Consider the following 20,836-nt stretch of genomic DNA (forward strand, 5'->3'; position numbering starts at 1 on the left):
TTTTTAAATAGTAGGAAACTTTTATTTTTTTAAATACTACTATAATAATACTACTAAAAGAGAAGCATATAACGTTATATGCGTATAGTATATATATATATATTCTCAATATATCTATCAACGTCTTTTACATTTATTTAGTAGTAATAATTAATAGTTAAGTTTCTGTGAAACTTTGAAGATCAAGAAAAAAGCATTGCATTGTATGTGGCAGCCTATATCTTACGCTTATCTAGCAAATAAAAATTGAATACAAGATTAAAATCGAGGCAGAAATAATTAAAAATATTCCATGCTTTTGTCAAGGGAAAAATTCAAAACAAGAATCTTGTAAGCAAGATTAAATAAACGTTGAATGGAATGAACAACAATAGGTGTGCTTATTATACGAATATTTCATTTCATACAATATCACTGAAAGTAGATAAGTATAAATTGTAAAGTCGTATAAAACATTATTCATTAATTTGTCAATCTTTAATTCTCTCATTTAATCGCTTATTAATCGCCTAAAATAAAATAGTACCGTTAAAATTCGGCTTTCTGTGTTTAAAATTCGTTCTTATTTTCCAATAGGAAATACATGCATATGGTACAAATTGTTTAACGCTTATAAAGTCGTAGACATAGATATTGATTAATGAAACGTAATGAAAAAGTATATAGTGTTGGAAAAAAAAAACGTTTAATAGAAGTCTTCTTCGACAATGTTTCCTTGTCGATGGAACACAAATGGGTAAATAGTCCATCAATATATAGAATGTGTACTCTTCCAACATGCATTTTTTCCCATTTTCTCACGAAAATGGACAGAATTAATTAACAACTTCGTAATAACAATTATTTAAAGTATTATTTTCAGTATTCTTTTTATTAATTAAAAAGATACTGTATATTTTAAACGCTATTAAAATACAACTATACGTAGAAAATCCACCGAATAAAATATTCATTTTAGCCATACCAAAATTCTTACATTCAAACTATTACATATAATTTTAATTGGTATTCTATATTACTTGATCACGTGAATGAAAGGATTATCCCTAAAGTATTTTAACATAAAATATATGTTTAAAAATTCGGTATATATGCTAAAAAAAAAAAAAAAATATATATCTTTCCTTTATTTTAAAGAAGAAAAAAAAAGTGAATCAATTTGTATACACTATACAGGAATGTATCATAATAACGTCTTTCGTAAGACACAATATACGTGTTGTCATAACCACGGAGATCGATTAAAAAAAAACCAAATATGATCTCATAGCAAAAAGATGTTGCACGGTAAAATACATATCCTTGCACGTTAAGATCCTCACGATCAAGAAATTTTTCTAATCCTACTGAAACAATTTGCTTTGAGCAATACTCGAAGAAATAAAATAGCTTTGTTGCTTTGGAGAACGAACACTAAATGAAAAGATACAGAACGATTCTCTCGGGACCTAATCGTTGAAAAACAATGATGATACACGCGTGAGTATACATAACACGCAGCTACCATATCCATACATATACATACGCACACACAAATACGCACGCGCAAGCAAGCACACACACAGAGATCCTAAAGTGGTCACTTTAATGCGGCATTAGGAATGTCTTCATCGCATTTTCTTTACGTCAGTCGTATATAGCAATTGTTTCTTCCTTTAAGCGCTAGTTAGGAAAAATATCATCATGAATTCTCGCTTCATTTATACAAATGCGCAGGTCTACATATATATATATATATATATATATTTCCTTAACTTTCTTCAATTTTCTCTGGAGAAAAATAATTTCTCAGCAGAAAATATAGAATCTGCCTATTGACCAATCAACGAATCAGTCCATAATTCTGTTATACTTTCAACCGATGTCTTTTAATTTGAATTTGTAAAATAGCAAGATGTAACCTAGGCAACGACTGAATGTGAATCGCTCATTTTTTTAGTAAGTTCTTGCAAAAAATCCCTGTAAATCAACGAGTCCATGTTGGAAGAGAGGATGTAGAGAAGCCACCAATCGCCAAGGTCGATCTTCTTGCTGATACTGTTGCAGGTTTCTATGGAGAGAAGTCGTGATGACAGATGAAGCAATCTTGGTCTGACGGCTGGGGCGAAGATTATGGCGGCTCTGTAGACCATCAAGCCGATCAACAAAATCGATAGAATAGTATACCAGAACCAGATGAAAATATACGTTTTTTCGTTTACGATGTTCAACGGTAGGATACACAGAGAGTCGTGCTTCTGTATGGTTCCTGATGCGCCATACTTGTGGAAAATGCATTTGGTAACGCGTGGAAAAACGTAGACCATAGGATCTACGCGTTCCTCCTGTGGAACGTCGGATAATTGTAAAACTCGCAGTCCATAGCTGAGGAATTCGCCGTCGAAGAACCGATTCATCAGGTACAGTTGAAGGAAAATATTGACAAGACAGAGGGCCTCGCAGGCGAAATACCGGTACACATACGTGTTGTGGGTCTGAAAGAAGAACAAGCAATCGGTGAATTGGCATAAATTGGACTCAATGAAGGCAAATTGGATTTAACCAAATCATCTCAACCTTCCTTCTCTTCTTTGCTAACCTCTTATGTTCTTTCTCCCAAGATATAATTTTGAAGTATCATAGTTGAAAATTTGTTTTAAAGAATTAAAAAATTGACTTAAAAAAATTAATTGATCAGTAATTATTATCTTTATTTTCTCTTTCACAGAAATTAGAAATTAAGAAATTTTACAATTTTTTTTCAAAGAATTATATTTAATTTTCTACTATTGTATTATAATTATTTTAAAAAAGTATCGTAAAGTAAATTTATTTGAATTATGATTATAAATTAAAGATTCATAATTTTTAGAAAATATTTCTCATATTCTTAAAGAATATAATTTTTTTTTTACTCAATTGAAATAATATTCTATATATTATCGCTTATAGATATATAAATAAATTTACCTTTCTATATTGCATTAAATAAACCATAAGCATAGATTTCTTTTTTTGAATATTATCTTCGTGATCGAGACCGTGATTCATACCCATAACCAGTGCGTTGATCAAACCGCCCTCCCACATATTCCACAACCATTGTGGAACGTAGCATAGTACCGCCTGTGAAAAATTATAAATATTTCGTCGATTAAAAGAAAATATTTTTTTTTTAAACGTGAAAATATATATTCGAATTATATTATGCACAAAAAAACATTTCTTAAATTTTAGTAATCGTTTTATAAAATATTTATGAAAACAGCAACGACGTTATAATCCACGTATAAGCTATGCAGTTTGCATAAAGCGGCCAATATAATATTGATGTGATTCGCGATATACGGAGATCTCATATTACATTTATCAGTGAAAGAAATTCCAATGGTTACGTAAAAAACATATACATTTACAATGGAACTTCTTTTATCTGAACGGAGTCATGAGACAAACAGTTCTTACATGTAACTGGAGCGCATATAAGAGTATTCTGATTCTCTTCATTACCTATCATTTCTCATTTAAGTAATATGAATTCATATTCAGATAAATAGAATCAATAATGACAGTATTATATAGACAGAGATATATTATAAGAAAAGTTATAAAATCTATAAAATTTGCAATAATAAAAATTTAGTTATTTTATTATATTCAAAATAATTTTTTCAATTTAGCGTTTTTTTAAAACCTATTATACAAATAAATATTACATAATATTATTTTAGTTCTATAATAATTCTATAGATTAAACATCACCTATATATCGATTTTGTATTAAACAAATATTAATAAATCAATAATCCTCAATCATTAATTCATGAATACGGTCATTGTTTGTTATCATTTATTGTTTTATTATGATTTAAACGTATAATTAAGATATCTTCAATCTGAAGAATTAAATTTCACATCTATTTATGTTTATCTAAAACCTTCTATCTGAAATCTTTGTTTATAAAGCTTAATTGAAAAAAAATCAAATTAAAAGTTTTAAATCAAGTATGATAAAATGCAATATACATATATATAAGAGATAATAAACCATTGGAATTGTTACAGAATCGATAGATATTTGTAGAATCAAAATTGAAATCAATATAAATCGAAATCTCTTTTTTCTGTTTCAAGATTTTTTCAAGTGACAATTTTTAACAATTACTAATTCTATTTTTTATATTTTTTTTATTTTTTATATTATATATATACGCGTGCAGACTTGCTGATGATTCTTCTTAACTTAATCTAGTCTTTCGACTCTACCGGTAAAAGCGTCAAATAGACCGAAACTACTGCCAAAGCAGTTCTCAAGACAGGTAAAGACAAAAACTGATAGCGTTGCAAAAAAAATAGATTATCATCAGTACAGTAGCGATAAAATTTTAACAAGTCAATTTTTTACGCTCATGCATTTACGTCCGCGAGTCAGTTTCAGATATCCAATACGAGAAAGATGAGAACAGTAAAGAAAAACCTAAACCGAGAAGGCGCGTGCAGCTGTCTGTGTTTTATCTGTCGCGTGGTAGATTACTGATAAACGAGCCTTTACCTGGAAGAATAACACAAAGCACACCCATTGGTAATAAGTATAATATTTCCTCGCATCTACATCGCCGAAGTCGTTCGCTACTCCTGGATGCGCCACCTCTAGACCAACCTAATGGAAAAAATAAATGCTCTGTTAACAATAAAATAATGACGAAAGAATGCAAATGTGCTGATTAATTTTATATTTTCATTATACATGCATTTTCTATAGTCTTTATCAGAATCAGAAATCAAAAGAGAAGTGAAATAAAAAGATAAAAAATTTTATTTTAAAAAAATTAATTTAGAAGAATTTATTTGATACTTGATAAAAGTAAAAAAAAATTAAAATACATTAGACAAATATTTATCTCTATTTATATCTTATATAATTGTATTCAACATAAATTTGTAATATTGTGTAATATTTATTGAATGAAAAAATTGATTTTGTAATAAAAAATATTATATATATATATATATATATATTTTAAAATTTAATCAAAATATATACATTAAAACTACATAGATTTAAAATTTCATATAAAATAAATAATTATATATAAAGTTATAAAAAATAATGAATTATTGAGGTTATTAGATAACCTTATAAATCCCAAAATTTTTCGATCGATATATTATATTTTTTTTTTATTTCCAATATAAAATAACATTTCAAACAATACTATTAACATTATCAAGCAAAATTTTTTAAAATCCAAGAAATTTTTTTTCAATGTCCATTATTATTTTATAAAAAATTATTAATAAATATATTTTTACTTCTAATTATAACAAAATAAAATCTAAATTAATTATGAAAAATGATTATTTAAATAATTAATTAATAATAGTAATAAATATTTTAATTAATAAACTACAAATTAAATAATCTACATAATATAAATATGTAAAAAAAATATAAAATTATATTATACATCAAACACAAATAAATATTTAATGTTATTATATATTATTATATTAAAATAATTTTTATTAATTAATTTGTGAATTTTTATAATATATGTTAATTTAAAGTTTTTTTAAATTATATTTTATTTCAGTTATATAAAAATAAAATCTATTCTATAATTTTATTATATCGAAAATCAGTCGGTATAACATTTTTCTATAGTTATCAACGATTCGTAACCCCACACTATATGCCTGTCAAGGTTTCGAAGGTTAGAAATAAGTGGTCTCTGTGGTGCCGTGATTAATATGAATCTAAGTTAGAAAATTGCGAACGTAGTCGTTAAACCAGATTACCCACCTGCCGATTAAATGCGTCCGGCATAGTAAATGTAGAAGTTATCCAGCAATAAGTGTTGATAGGGTGCGTGGGTAAACCCTGAACGATGCAGGAGATCGGATTGCCTACGTATTGGGTGGCCGTGATTACCATCGAACACGTGAAAAGTAGCACCGTTGTAAAGTGGTTGTGTAACCGAAACACCATAGAATCTGTTGTGATTTCCTGCCATTTCAAGTATTGTCCAAGACCTCCTAGTAGTTTATACATGATTGTTTTCTTTAATCAAACGACGCGTTAGGTTGTTTACAATCCTCGTATGTTTTCTTCTCCTTCGCACGATTATCCCCACGTGGTAAAATCGTTCACGAACGAAAAAAAAACAAAAGAGAAAAAAACAAGAGAAGCACGTATCGGAAAAATCAGATATTAACTGAAACTTTCCCGAGTCTTCATCTACCACGCTCAGACTCGAAAAGCGGTAAAACGAAACGAAACAGACACACGATCGTACGGCTGTGTCCACGCGGCGTGCCTCCCTCTTTTCCTTTTCTCCCGGTTCTCCTTCTCCTTTGGCGTCCTTCTTCCTTTTCTTCTGCCCTACTCCACCACTGCTTCTTGTTCTTTCTTCGGACCGAAGAGAGTGCGCGCGCGCGCACACGCGATCGGTCACCGAACCACGTTGAACAAGATCGCGAACGGCCACTTTAGACTTTACACACGCACACGGTTATCTTCTGGCAAGAATTTAATTCTGGAATGCGTTAACGAAACAAACGTGTCCTGTCAACATTTTTTGCTGCCAATCAATCGGTTCGAAGGCGTTAAACACGTTCAGAAAATGTTCAGGTGAGTCGTGGTAAACAAATAACCGTGCGTGCTACGGGAAGCAAACAGTGTTTTCTGGATCGATCGTATGTCTTTTTCCACGTGATCTCTGTGGTTCCTTGTTAGGTAGAGCTACATGTAATCGAGACGCGCGTTCGTTTTGTCTAGTTTTCTTGATTTCCGTGTAATCGCGCTATGTCACGCCACCAAACCGATTGAATTTTCGCTTCGTGTCAAAGCTACGACACTCACTATCAATCCTGCTTTTTTTTCCGTCAGTCGAGGATTTCTCAGAGAGAAACACAGCCTGACGCAAAGTTGTGCAACACCTTGAACTCTCTCGGCGTGCCACGAACCCCCTCTTTCTCCTTCTCTTTCTCTCTCTCTCTCTCCTCTTCGCGCAGAACTTTTTCTCTCAATATATCGTGCAGATAGATCGTGCGATGAACGGGTTGCGAGTAGCCAACACCGAATTGTGTCGAGCATATACACGTATGTACGTAGCAGTCTTCAACGTCGACTGACGAGAAGTCAGTGGCTTGTTGTTCAGCAGAGGGGCGAGAGGGAAACTCTTTCGATCTGCTAGGGGGACTGCCGGAGTAGAAACGAGTAGGAGAGGGCCCAGGAGGTGGGGATCGAAACGGTGGGGGACCGACGGCTGCTTCAAACTCCCCCCTTTATATACTACAATATATTGTATACCCTGTTTCCATAGTGTATGCTCCTGCGTTCAACGATGAGGGCTACTGTTGTACATTCGGTTCTTTCTATTTTTTAATAATTTATTTTGTATGTTTAGAACGTATATATTTAAAATTAAGAAATATAAAAAAAAAAACTTATAAAAAAGATTATAACATATTTTATTTTTATTTTTTATTTCTTTTTTTCCTGTTTAATTTTATTTATTATGAAAATAATAGATAGTAAAGATTATTTCGAATTTCGAGCATACGAAAATAGCATATAACAAAATATTTCTATTTAATATTCAAAAAATATGAATTATAATAAGAAAAATTTCATATATTTATAACGTATAATTATAAAAATTTTTTCTTTCTTCCGATAATATTCTATTTCAAAATTTATGGTGATTTAAAACTTGAGTCTTCCATTACCGTTATTTGCTTGCATGTTTCTCTTTCTTTTCTATTCTGGCCAGTCTCTTCTTCGCCTCGAATATCATAATGAAAGTAAATCGGTTTAATTCGATCGTTAAATTCAATTGAACACTGAGGTCGACAGAAGGATCATATGCAGGATTTATACGAATAAAATTTGTATTCTGAATGATAACATCGTGTTTAGAATTATTTTATATATAAAATTAATGAATATATATCAATTATAATGTATATGTATATATATATATATATATATGTATATATATATATATATATATTAAAGAAAGAAGAAAGTTATAGAGAGTTTCATATTTCCAATAAATATGTTTTCATTTCTTTCATTATTTCTTCGATTTAAAGTGTAAACAAATCATAAAATAAAACATGTTTATCTTATATTATTAATATTCGTAAATTAAATAAAAAAGATATTGCACGTTGAAATTCTGAATAAATAATTTTTATTTTTTTTATTTTTAATATAATATTTTTAATATGTAATAGATAACTAAAACATAACAAATTTCTATTATTTATGTTAATACTATTAGTATCATTAGATGATATTTGCAAATTATAACTGGTAATAGATTGTACTACTTTCTAAATGAAAAGTAAGACAATAGAATTAAAAAATTTAAATGAATAAAAAAATTGGATTATTATATTTAATAAAGTATAAAAATTCACTTTATATATAAAAATAATAATAATATATAAAAATTTGCATACGAAATTGCATAAGGCAATATAATAAGATATTGCAATCAATATCAGCAATTTTGTACAGTCGCTTCTTCCTCCTCTCGTTTTATGTCTTTATTCTGTCGTTTAACAAAGGGTTGCTGCAATTTGTACGTGACCAGATGCACGGTTCCTGAAAGAACTGCATTTTACCCTACGAAAATACCAATATCCTTGTATTCAGCGTCATATTGTTTAAAATTATGTCAAATATTGAGATATATATCAAATTGCAGCAAAAATAATAAAAATTTAAAAAAAAAAATTTGTTTGGTAATTTTTTTTTATGTATTTAAATTTTATTTTTGTAATATTTAGTTGAATACTGAAGTAGAAACCTTGAAACTTATATAATTTTTCCATTAGTTTGAATTTTTTGTTTTTTCTTTGACATTTTTATCTTTACATTTATAAGTGATACTTATTTCTTAATAAATTTCTTTATAATTATATATATATATATTTTTCTTTTTATCTATAGAAAAATTGTTTAGTTTCCTTGTTCCTAATTTTTTTATTTAAAATTCAGCAAATTTTATTATTTAAAACGATATTTTTATAATGTACAACTGTATAAGTTTATAATGATTATATAAAATTGAAATAACTGCTTATCGTAATTCATAATATAACTACTCATAAAAATTAATATTTTTAATATTAAAATTCATATATTTTTAACTCTACATAGTTAAATGAACATAAATATTTATGTAAATTTATTGCGTCATAATTTTCAATATCAGTTTACTGTACAAAGATTTCGAAAAACAAAGAATTTTTAGTATGATATTTTTACATAAGCTGTTGTTCATTGCCATTGACATAAATTTTTTCTAAAGATAAAACGATTTAAGGAAACAATATTTTAAGGTTAAGAAAATTTTAACATATTTTTTCTTAGAAAAAATATATAACACATAATAAATGTAAATAATTATCAGATATCATTTTCTGAAAATTATAATAAATTATAATTTCAATAAAATAATGAAAGCTACTTCATTCTTCTAAATATTTGAAAATTAGGATGTTAGATTTGTGATCGACTTAATTTATACCTACTACAAATACTCACTCGTGTAAAAATGATGGTGACACATGTTACGCACATGTTTACGGTATCTCGTAAAAGTCTTTCAAAGACAAGACACGAGTTCCGGTTACTAAGAATCTATCGTTGCACTAAGAAACTAAACTAATGTTCTACGAAAGAAAATCAGCAAGACTTTAATTCGAAGTAAAACGATCCGTTGCTGTCTATGACGTATCAGTAGCAAATGGTAATATGATATTGCGTAAATATTTTCATACGCTCATCGTCCTTTATCGCTTATGCTTATTAGAAGACATAAAGAAATTTTCGTTTGTAAATGAATTTGTAATAGGCAAAAAATTTTCTAGAGAATATTTGAAGCAGAATATTTTCAAGATGCAAACAAAAGGAAACTTGCCTAATTTCTAATCGATTATGTTATATATATATATATAAATATGAATTTTGTTTCTTCTTTTTATAACATTTTTAATAACAGTGGTTCGCAACCTGAGTCGTGACATTCTTTAAAATATTTATAATGAGATTTATCAAATATATGTAATAAATATCGAGATGAAAAATTATCATTGATAATTATGAGAATATAATGATTACATATATAGCTAATCAATTTAAACCTTGTTTCATTCTTGAAAAATACCTTTCACTTAAAACCTTGATTTTTTATTGGCTACTTTTAACCGAGAAAACTCAAATAAATATTTCTTCTAAAATTTCAGATATATTATTACAAGAATATCATGCATTCAATTTATAATAAATTTAATATAATATATAATAATAATAATCAATATATAATCATTTATATCAAGCCTACATTTTAATTTGTACATTAAAAAGGTTATATATAACAAAGTTATATACAACTAAAAAGGTTAAGTTAGAATTAAAGTGAAAGGGTTTAACATGTTACAACCTTCCAATAAATTTATCTTATGAAACAAATTGAAAAATACAATAAAATAATCAATATCAGAGAAAATCATTTTTGTTATATTATCGGTTAAAAAATTTCTGTTTCTACTTATCATTTGGTAAAAATAAACTTTGTAATTGTATGAATATGCATTTGCTAGATGGTAGGATGTTGTTGAATCACGTTTCTGATAATTCAAAAGTTGATTCGTTAAGACTCTGTAACTAGCATCACATTCAATGTGAAGAAAATAAACGAGGTACGAATACAAGTGCAATGTGAATTAAAAAGTCAAGGATACTAGGGAAAGCCGTTCTCCGAATATAAATTTACCTTGAATCTGCAATAGATCGAAAGTATTGAAAATAATATTGAGATTTTTCAAATTTTTTTAACATTTAAATTAAATGTAAAGTTTGAATTTTTTTTCAATTCTTAAAAGTTAAAATTAGTCAGTTAAAGAAGTTAGGATTAAGCGTTCAATTGAAAATGCAATTTTAGATTATCCAAATTTCAAGAAAATTGCTTCAGAACATTAAAAAGATTATTAGACAAAAGATTATTAGAAAAAGTTATCTGGAAAATATAAAAAATAGTGAGAATAATCTTATTATCCTGAGAATTCAGAATTTAAGATTTAACAAATAAGAATTGAATATATTAGGTTAAGAATTGAATATATTAGGTTAGGAATTAGCAAGGATTTTCTGTATTCACAGATTTCTATGTACTACATGAATAATTGAAATAAAATAGTTAATAATAACTGACATACCATCTTTGAGTCAAGAATTTTGATATAACAGACAACGAATTCGTGGATATGAGAATCTTTTCATGTCTCCATTTGAACTCTCATCGCTTGAGTAACGTCTCCATAGTATACATATATATATATATATATGTGTGTGATCGATATGTATGGATACATGTGGAATCGCATCGTATCTATTGAATATCTAATAAAAGAAATTTAGATTCTGGAAATTGTCAGCATTATTATATTTTTACTTTATTAATAATAAATAATTAATTCCATTGAAATATTATAAAGTATAACAAATATTGAATAAATATTTAAACATTGTGCAAATATGAATAAAAAAAAAGTGGCTGAGAATTAATAAATAAATATACAAGATTTGATAAAATTTGTGAATTCGATATAATAAAATTACTGTGTACTTTGTCACTATTATCATTTCCAAACTTTCTACTTTTTGCTTTTGAGAAAGTATGCTAGTATCTTGTCCACTTTCAAAATTTTGATTTTTGAAAGTGATTTCATGAAAAGAATCTTTAGGGTGCTTTTACTTTTAATATTGTCTGTCCTTAACATTCCTTTAAGAAATATTTTTTATAGATTAGATTAAAAAATAATTAGGTTAATAAATTACGTAAAATAAAAAAACAATTGCATTAAAATAATCTTTTTCGTTTTCAGAAATAAACAAAAAATATTGAAAGATATTTTGATACCATTTTTTCACACGATATTTTTTTCTGAAAAAACAAAAAAAAAAAGAATGAAAACTTAATCTACATCAAAGCACAAACACTTTACCATTTGGCATTTGACTATTCTTTTTTTGAGCGTTCTTGTTCACGTAAATTACGTTAGTGCCGTAGTTTTCATATCGTGGTCTCGTTTTCGTTGCAACCGGTCGCTGGTCCAAATGTGCAACGTGATGTAACCCAAGCTTTTGTGCAGACGCACCGCAATACGATATCGCCAACGACTCACCGACATCTCGGTTTCTCTATACACAACCAGGTTGATCCTTGTGACCGTGTTCCATGCAACGAACGTCGCACATATAACAAGATAAAAATGAAAACAAAATAAAACAAAAAAAAAAAACAAAGAATGAGAGGAGAAAAAAAACGGAAACAAAGAGAAGAAAAATCGAATACCTGCACTGAATCCAAGATCATTAGTCAATTGAAATTTATTCGAAAATATATATATTCATTCTTCTGATTCGCTGTTATCTTATCACAGAAAGTGACCTCTCTCTATAAACCTATTGAATAATATCACCCCACATTATAGTGTGGGTACATTAAACTCGGTCAAGGCACTAAAAGCAGCATTTAAGAATTATATCGAACCCCTACTACACTAACGAATGACGTTCCTAGGAAAATGACCATTTTTATTAATGATTTTAAAGAGGAATAAAAAAAAAAAAATTTTAACCGACTTTGACAAGTTCATCAAATTTTCTAAACGTATATTGAATTTTCAGAAAGATTTCATGCGTTTCATTTAAATTTATATTCATAAATGTATAAAATATTAAATAAAATATTAAACCGGCACGAAATTGGAAAACTGGTTTTATTTTTATGAAAAGAATAGTAAATAAAGAAGTTAAAAATATAAACATTTTCTGATGAATTGAATATTTTATTTTGATTATTATTACATTTTATATTTTTATGATAGAATTTGTTTTGTTTTCAGTCATTAAATTTTGTTTGAGTTTCAATTTCCATAAAAAGATATATCTACAAATGTTTTATGAATTAAATGAACTTTGAACTTTAAAATAAAAGAGAAATAATGAATTAGAGATATTGAAAAAATTGCAGCAAATAAAAATATGCACGCAATAATATTAAATTTTCTTTTATCGAAATTCCATGTTATTTCTCCAACCACCAAATAATATGTTTGAGAGTTTAATGGTTCGTCCCCTTTGCTACGCTTTAAACGCGTCCTTAGTTGCAATTATCTTAATTAGAGTTTATAAACGACGACAATCACTCGTTTTGTCAGCGAAAAATTGTTTTTTCCTCTTTGCTTTTCGACCGAACCGCTTTATGTGCATCGTCCACAATAAATCTTACAAGTCTCCTCGTCACCTGTGGTTTGTTCAAAAACCGTGACCGCCATTCGATGCACTCGATCGCGTTCCACGAGAGTTGTGCTCTTCCAGTCGAACTAGACTTCCTTGGTCAAATTCCTTCTTATTTGTAAATCTTAATAATTAGAAAAATATGTTTAATAAATATTTATTTTATTTTTTCATTTGGAATAATTTTTATTTTATTAATCAATTTATATGTTTATTAGTATTTGAGGTTATCATACTTATCATACTTTTCTTTAAAGAGGTTAAGTGTGTTTTACATTCTTCTTTCTTATATTAATATCATTAAATTATTATTATTATTCTCTTATATTTTTTTAAAATTCAAGCACACTATTTTTAACAGGAGTTAATTGAAATTAAATTTAGTTCAAGGTAAACATATTTGAATCGAAGTTTAAAAGTTGTAAAACTTTTTAAAAAAATTAATATCTTCTCGAGTGATTTCACGGTTTAGAGAATTATGTCATTTTTTTAATTACAATAATACATCTCTTACCATTTCCCAATCGATACAATAGAATCATATTTAACGTCTCTAATATTATTCATCTTCTCAATAATCAACTAATGTATCTGACCTATTTAAAACTTTTGATTATATAATTTCAAATATTCTGTTGATCATTATTCGTAAGCGATCATTTAACCAGGATGTATTTAAATGGCGTTTCCTCCAGAATCTTTTAAAAACCAAGCATCATAAATTGTTCTTAGAATTCACATGAACTTACGTAAATTCATTTGAAATTCAAATTTCAACGAAACAATTATTATTTGCACAATTAGATCTACGCTAAATTTAAATAAATAAAATCAAATTTTTATACATTAATATAAGTATAAAATATATAAATATAATGTTTTATTTTAAAGTTATGAAATATATAAAATAAATAAAATTTATATATAAATTTTAGATAGAATAGAAAATATATATATTATATCAGTTTTATTCTATCTATAATAATACGATATATTCATTAGAATTCAAAATTTTGTTATAATAATCTATATCACAATAAATTCTTTTCTTGAATTCTAAAAATTATTAAATTTTTCCTTGAAGCTTGTCCCTCTAGCGTCTGTCACTGTACTTTCACGAGAAGAAGCGAGCAGAGCACCGATATCATTTATATTCTTGAACCCTGTCAAACCGGTTTTCACGAGACTTCGTGGTTGAGAACCGCTGTAGGTCAATCGTGTCAATTGTGATGAATGTATGTCGACTCTGCTCGCAGTCTGGTCCTTGTAATTCTTCGTGCTAAATTGTATAATCTGTCATAGTGCGTATAACATGCATCCAATAACGTGGATAAAATAGTAATGAGAATTGTGTACCGATCGAGAGAGCTTGTTTTTATGTATTTCTTTGTTCTTCGAACTAGAATAGGATTTTCATTCGTTCTCTTTTTCATTAATGTATAATATAATGCGACAATGATAGCAATTGTAAATTGAGCAGTTATCTGAAAAAAGAATCTATATAAGAAAATAAAAGAAAATATTTATTGCTTTTTTTTATAAAATTTTTATTAAATTATCATAAATAAATGCATTTAAAAAATATATAATGCATATAATAAATATTATAATAAATATTTAATGCATATTTTTTTATGTAATAGATTTTTTCATAATATTATTTTAAATGTAGATTTTTAACAATTATATATTTGATGTTATTAATTATGTGATTATTTGATTATTAATTATTATTAATGTGATTATTATTAAAGAATATATGTTAGCTGTTACAAAAAAATTTATGAGTTCATTGACTTGCTTTCTATAATTATTATTAGTTTAATTTTTTCTTTTTTTTTTTACTTTTATTTAATCTAAACAAAATTACAAAATAAAAATGATTATATTTGATTAAAAAATTATTTTCTAATTTTAAATTTACAAAAAAATAGTACTTCTAAATTACATTGATTATTATCAATCATATGTTAAAATAAAATTATATCGTCGCAAATTTTTTAATGATCAATTTTCGTCAACGTTTTAAAATTATTAAATTGATTAGCAAACATTTACTAATTATTATTATAGTGCTATGAGAATTTCTTGAAGTATCTTGTTTAAGTTCTTAGTATGAACGAATAGCAATTGTAATCGTGATATTTCTAAGAAATTATCAATATAAGATGTGTATGTATATCTGCGTGATATAAAGAATACTAATTAAAATTTTCTTATTATTTTATCGCTGATTAAGCATTCTGAGGAGATTCTACAAGCTAAAAATAACTGATAATGCAATTCATGTAAGACATAACTTAATAAGCGGTCACGTTCATGGTACATAAAAAAATCATTATAAGCTACTTAGGTGATAGAAAAATAAATATTTGAATAGCAATTTAAACAAACTATTTAAAAATTAATTTTAATTTTTTAATTATAGTTGCTATTAAAGTAAAGAAAATTTGATAAATTTGGATTTACTATTATAGATCATTTTTCATCTAGTTATCTTATTTTGTAATTTTAATATTATTTTAAATATTATTTTTCTATTATATTCTTTTTATTATACTATTATATTTTATGGAATTTAAATCGAATTTAAATCGAATTTAAAGCGAAATCGAAAGAACATTATACAACAACACAATATTTCAATAATATAAAATAAATAATACTCAATTCTTAACAGATATGTAAATTTAAAAATGTTGGTAATTTTTAAAAAGCTTTTTCAAATTTTTAAAGCTTTTATCTTATATATAAAATCAATATAGAATATAAAATTAAATTAAAAATACTAAACTAAAACTAAAAAAGATTGTTTCTTATATCTAACATCAATCTAATATTTACTCTTCAATAAGAAAAAGAGATAGTAAAACTAGTTGCTGTTTGTAAAGTGTACTCACAAAATTGTTGTCTAAATAAAGTAAGTGAAAATTACTGGTAACCAAGGATACGTTGAATAGTTATCCATATTTGTAGATAGAAAGAAGGAAAAGGCTGAGACTTGTAAGGGCACACTTGGTCATGTTGAATCCGAGTCGGTCCGATGTGTAAATACCTTACTCGATGAGTGCACGTTAACCTCATTATCCATGCACACGTGGTCTCCGAGTCTCTGGACGTTCACTGTAACCACGCCAATACGAAAGACACATATTGAATAAAGATAGAATCTTGATACAACAGCACCGTTGTTTATTCATGGGTTTTCACGTCGTTTCGAATAACTGAACGAATACAAGATACTATTATACCTATACAATTTATCCGAAAGATTTCTCAGAATTAGTTTTTGAAAAAAAAAGTTAAAAATTTGACTGTTAACAACTTGATTAAATTTTACTTTGAAAGTAACAATATAATCATAGTTGATTAATTTTATTATTGAGAAATATGCAACGATGCCAGTCATCTGTGGCTACGGTGGCTCCACTGATAAATTGTGGTTAAAGATATAATCACAATAGTAGTGAATGTATTAATATTTCGTGATTCAATGAAAACTTTTATGGATAATATATTAGATCAGTCGTTTACATCTTTTTTGAATTATTACTGAAAAAATTTCTAAAAATAAGTATTCTTATGATGTTAAGACAAGCCATTACTTGGTGTTTATTTTTTTTTAAAAAAAAAACACGCATATCTTTGTCAGAGATACATCGGTTGGTCATTCAAAATTCTATCACGAAGAGTAAAGTACAAGAGTAAAGTACTGGATGAAATACGAAATGCATTCTTATTCCTTCTGTATCCTTCTTGCTTCTTGAAACGCTTTTAGAATATTTTACTCACTGCCACCAATGAAGAATACCATTTGTGCTGCTAATGAGTTTTATCGTTTTTTTGATCGTTTTCGTTATAATTAATTTCGGTTGCTTTTCATAAAAGTAAATCTTAATTTATTTTTCTTCTTTATAAGATACTAAATAATAAAGGTAAATACAAACAGGATATTCCATAAAAATTCTATGATAAATTTTACACAATAATCAAATATTATGTTATTTATAACATAATAATTAAGAATTTCGAAAATTCTCCTTAGGGCCTATGATTCATTTTTTCTTTTAATCTTTATAGAGAGGTCTTGTGCTTAATAAATCATCAAAAAGTTCAAAAATAAATAACATTGTATCTATGAAAATATTCAAGTGAATAAATTTTATCAATCTTTTTCTGGCGCGAAAATTGAACTTTCTTTCTGTTCTACGATGGAACAACAGATATAATCGGAAATTCCTTTCAACTGACGAACGGTAGTGACAGGTTTTCTGAGCGAGTAGATAATACATGTATTTCGTGAGTCAGTATCTGACTGGTTTTGAAAGTCCTTGCATGTGTGTGTAACAGTATGAGAATATCACGATAGTCCACGGATCATTTATTGCGATATTTCATCAGATTTCTATAAGTAACGATAATGATATAACTTCCAAACTATTACCGAAAATAGAACTTATAGAATGAAACAAAAATGTTTCAAGAAATATAAATTTTAATTTTTATGTTTCATTTTTTTCATCTGTTCAATATATACCTTTAGTTCAAGATATTTAATTTTTTTCTTTAGACAGTGGTTCTCAATGTATAGTTCGCAAATCACAAAAAAATTATATAAATAACATTTTATTAAAAAGTAAAAATTTTTTTTTTCCTTTATTATTTTATTCTTCTAATATATCGACTCTAAGTACTTAAATAATGATGAACATTTGAATTAATGAATTTTTAATTGCCATTGAATGGCATATATTATGATATAATGCGTAAATAAATTCTTTTAATGACATTACTACAAAATGATTTTGAAATTCATAAACTTTTCTAAACTAAATAGTAATTTTTTACATACTAAAATTTAGAATTATTAATTAAGAAATTAAAAAAAATAATCTTAAAAAAAATAAAAGAAAAATATTAAATGCAAAAATATAATATTTATTTAAAATTATCAAATAAGACATACTAAAAATACAAACATATTATACGTATTACATCAAATGTTTCAAATTTCTATAATTATAATACCATATGATGATATGAATGAAACAAGTAAAATATCAAATTTATTCATTTCAATAAAAAATATAATATTAAAATTGTATCGGATAATTATCGGAACAGCTTAAATACATTAAATACATGCATATGTTACAATCGTCAAAGAACCTTCCATATGATATGCATGTTCTCTTTTCTCTGATGCACAGTCGTCATTTCCCGGTTGTGAGAGAGAACATAATGGACCATGTTCCGGTCGCGATAATTCTTCTTTTCATAAAAAGAACGAACAAAGATCTCGTAATCTGATTTTACAATTTACCTCTTGATCCAATACACACAATTGTTTAATTATGTTTCGTTTTTTATTTTTAACTCATTTTTCATTTTCTTCAATATGTTTAATTTTTAATCTCAAATCACGACATTTTTCTTATTTTATTTTAATCTATTTTATTAATTAGTATTTTATATTATATATATTATATATATATTTTATATTATTTCATCTTTTCGTTTCGTTTTTTTATTTTAAGGTTATATCTATTACAAAATATTATTAATATATGTATTTAATTATTAATATTATTAATATTATTAATATTATTAATATTTAATATAGGTTATAAATATACGAATTATTAATATTTAATATAGGTTATAAATATACGAATACAATGGTTTATAAAAATATAATTTTTTAATACATTTTGTATTCTATTTTTCTATGTTATTCTTATAAATTTTGTTACTATACACAGCAGACTTTCAAATATTTTCTTAATATCAGTTCGCGATAACGAGTTAACAGTTGGGTAATCAGTTCCTTTTATTGGTGTCAATGATACAACTCTACCAACGTATGTTACAAGCTCTGATAAATTTTTCATTGCCATTATTAAGACGAATTAAAATCTATTTAAATTTCATCCTTTTTTTCAAATAATTTTTCTTTTTGAAACTATCGATACATCCAATAGTTCTAAAAATCGAAATTATAAATCGTTATGAAGAAAATGAGATTTATATTATATTATATTATAAGAGTTTCCAAGGCAAATCTGAAGGAAGTTGTTAGAAAGTCTCATAAAATATTTTTTATCAAGTAATAATAAGAAAATTAGTATACCTTGACATATTATTGAATTTTTAAATATATTTATTACATTCGTACAATTAACTCGAAAATGAGGTTAGAAAATTTGCAGATGAACAATGATAAATGGATTAATTTAATGATAAGTCACGTTGCAAAAACCAATCAACTTCTTAAACGATTTAATAATCCCGATTATTGTTGAACAGCTGAAGAAGTCAGTTTAATATAACCTATATTTACTTGCACATATAACGGCGCATATAAGTGCACTCTAATAGAGATGTACCGAAGAAAGATAGAGTTACGTTGAGAAACTTAAGGAATTATGTAGTTACCATATAATCTTCAAAATTATATATTTACTGTATATTATATATGTATGACTTTTAATATGCATAAAAATTTTGTATATAAATAAGTGACTACAATTCAAGTGATATGATAAAATTAAATGGATGTCTATAATTATTTGTATTTGAAAAAATGCAATATTAATTTTCCTCAAAAATATCAGTAATTGTAAAACAAAATCTTTATTAACATATTTGTTAAAACATATTTATTAAAATATAATACATATTTCTAATATTAATAATTTAAAAATATTTAAATTTTCATTTTATTTATTTTATTCATTTTTGTAACATATATAATTTTTATTTTTTTTTATTTTTACAATAAAATGTAATTAAATATATAGATTTTTATTTATAACGTAATGTTGAAAAATTAGTAATAATTAAAGGACAAAAAAACAAATTTTCCTTTCAAATAAATATTTACAATTAAAAATATATTTATAGTTTTATTCATACAACATTAATAAAAATTTTCATGTTTTAAAATTCTCTGAAATGATGTAAAAAATAGAATCAAATTCGATAATTTGCTTAATTTGATGATGATGCAATCTTTGCATCTTCAGATTTATTTACATTATATTACATAACTATTTAAATCACACTATAAGTAGCACATATGAATAGAAATGATATGTGATATTTACAATAAAAATTACATTATATAAATATACAAAAAGTAACTTACGATTAACCTTGACTAGGCAAACATATAAATAAAATATTTTATTTATATATTTATTACGTATTTTACATTAAATATTTATATTTCATATGCTAATTATATTATTTATATTTAATATAATTATTATTGATATAATTTAATATAATTTAATTTACAATTTATAATAGTATAAATTTTTTTCAGATTTTTAAAAAGTTTGAAAAAACTTTTAAAAATATATTATTAATGTCATTACTTCATTATATAATCATTCGTTAAAACGAAAAAAATTTTCTTCAAATTTTTAAAAATTTCTCAAAATTATTTTAATAAATATATTAAAAAATTTTGAATTTTTTTTCAATAAAGAGAAATAAAATTGAAGAAATTTTCAATAATCCAATTTATCTGTGAAC

At 25.9% G+C, this 20,836-nt stretch overlaps 1 protein-coding gene across 1 annotated transcript; it reads right to left on the reverse strand.

Annotated features, from left to right (window-relative positions):
• On the reverse strand, positions 1-11,308 carry LOC107999176 (innexin inx1). The gene is made up of 4 exons (XM_017058867.3): positions 5,783-11,308; positions 4,532-4,639; positions 2,950-3,105; positions 1-2,474 (listed from the first exon to the last, which is right to left on the reverse strand). The coding sequence occupies exons 1-4, from the start codon at positions 6,029-6,031 to the stop codon at positions 1,902-1,904; spliced, it is 1,086 nt and encodes a 361-aa protein (XP_016914356.1). The 5' UTR covers positions 6,032-11,308; the 3' UTR covers positions 1-1,901.
• Positions 11,309-20,836: the final 9,528 nt, after the last annotated feature.

Source organism: Apis cerana, linkage group LG6, assembly GCF_029169275.1.
Source record: "Apis cerana isolate GH-2021 linkage group LG6, AcerK_1.0, whole genome shotgun sequence".
In the NCBI taxonomy this organism is placed as follows: Eukaryota; Metazoa; Arthropoda; class Insecta; order Hymenoptera; family Apidae; genus Apis; species Apis cerana.

Bases quoted from the DNA above. Each gene is read 5' to 3' on its own strand.
- LOC107999176 (XM_017058867.3), bottom strand. From the start codon at position 6,031: ATGTATAAACTACTAGGAGGTCTTGGACAATACTTGAAATGGCAGGAA. The intron at 3,106-4,531 runs GTAAAGGCTCGT...AATTTTTCACAG, and splicing joins GCTTTGTGTTATTCTTCCAG to GCGGTACTATGCTACGTTCC. The intron at 2,475-2,949 runs GTAAATTTATTT...TTCTTCTTTCAG, and splicing joins ATTTAATGCAATATAGAAAG to ACCCACAACACGTATGTGTA.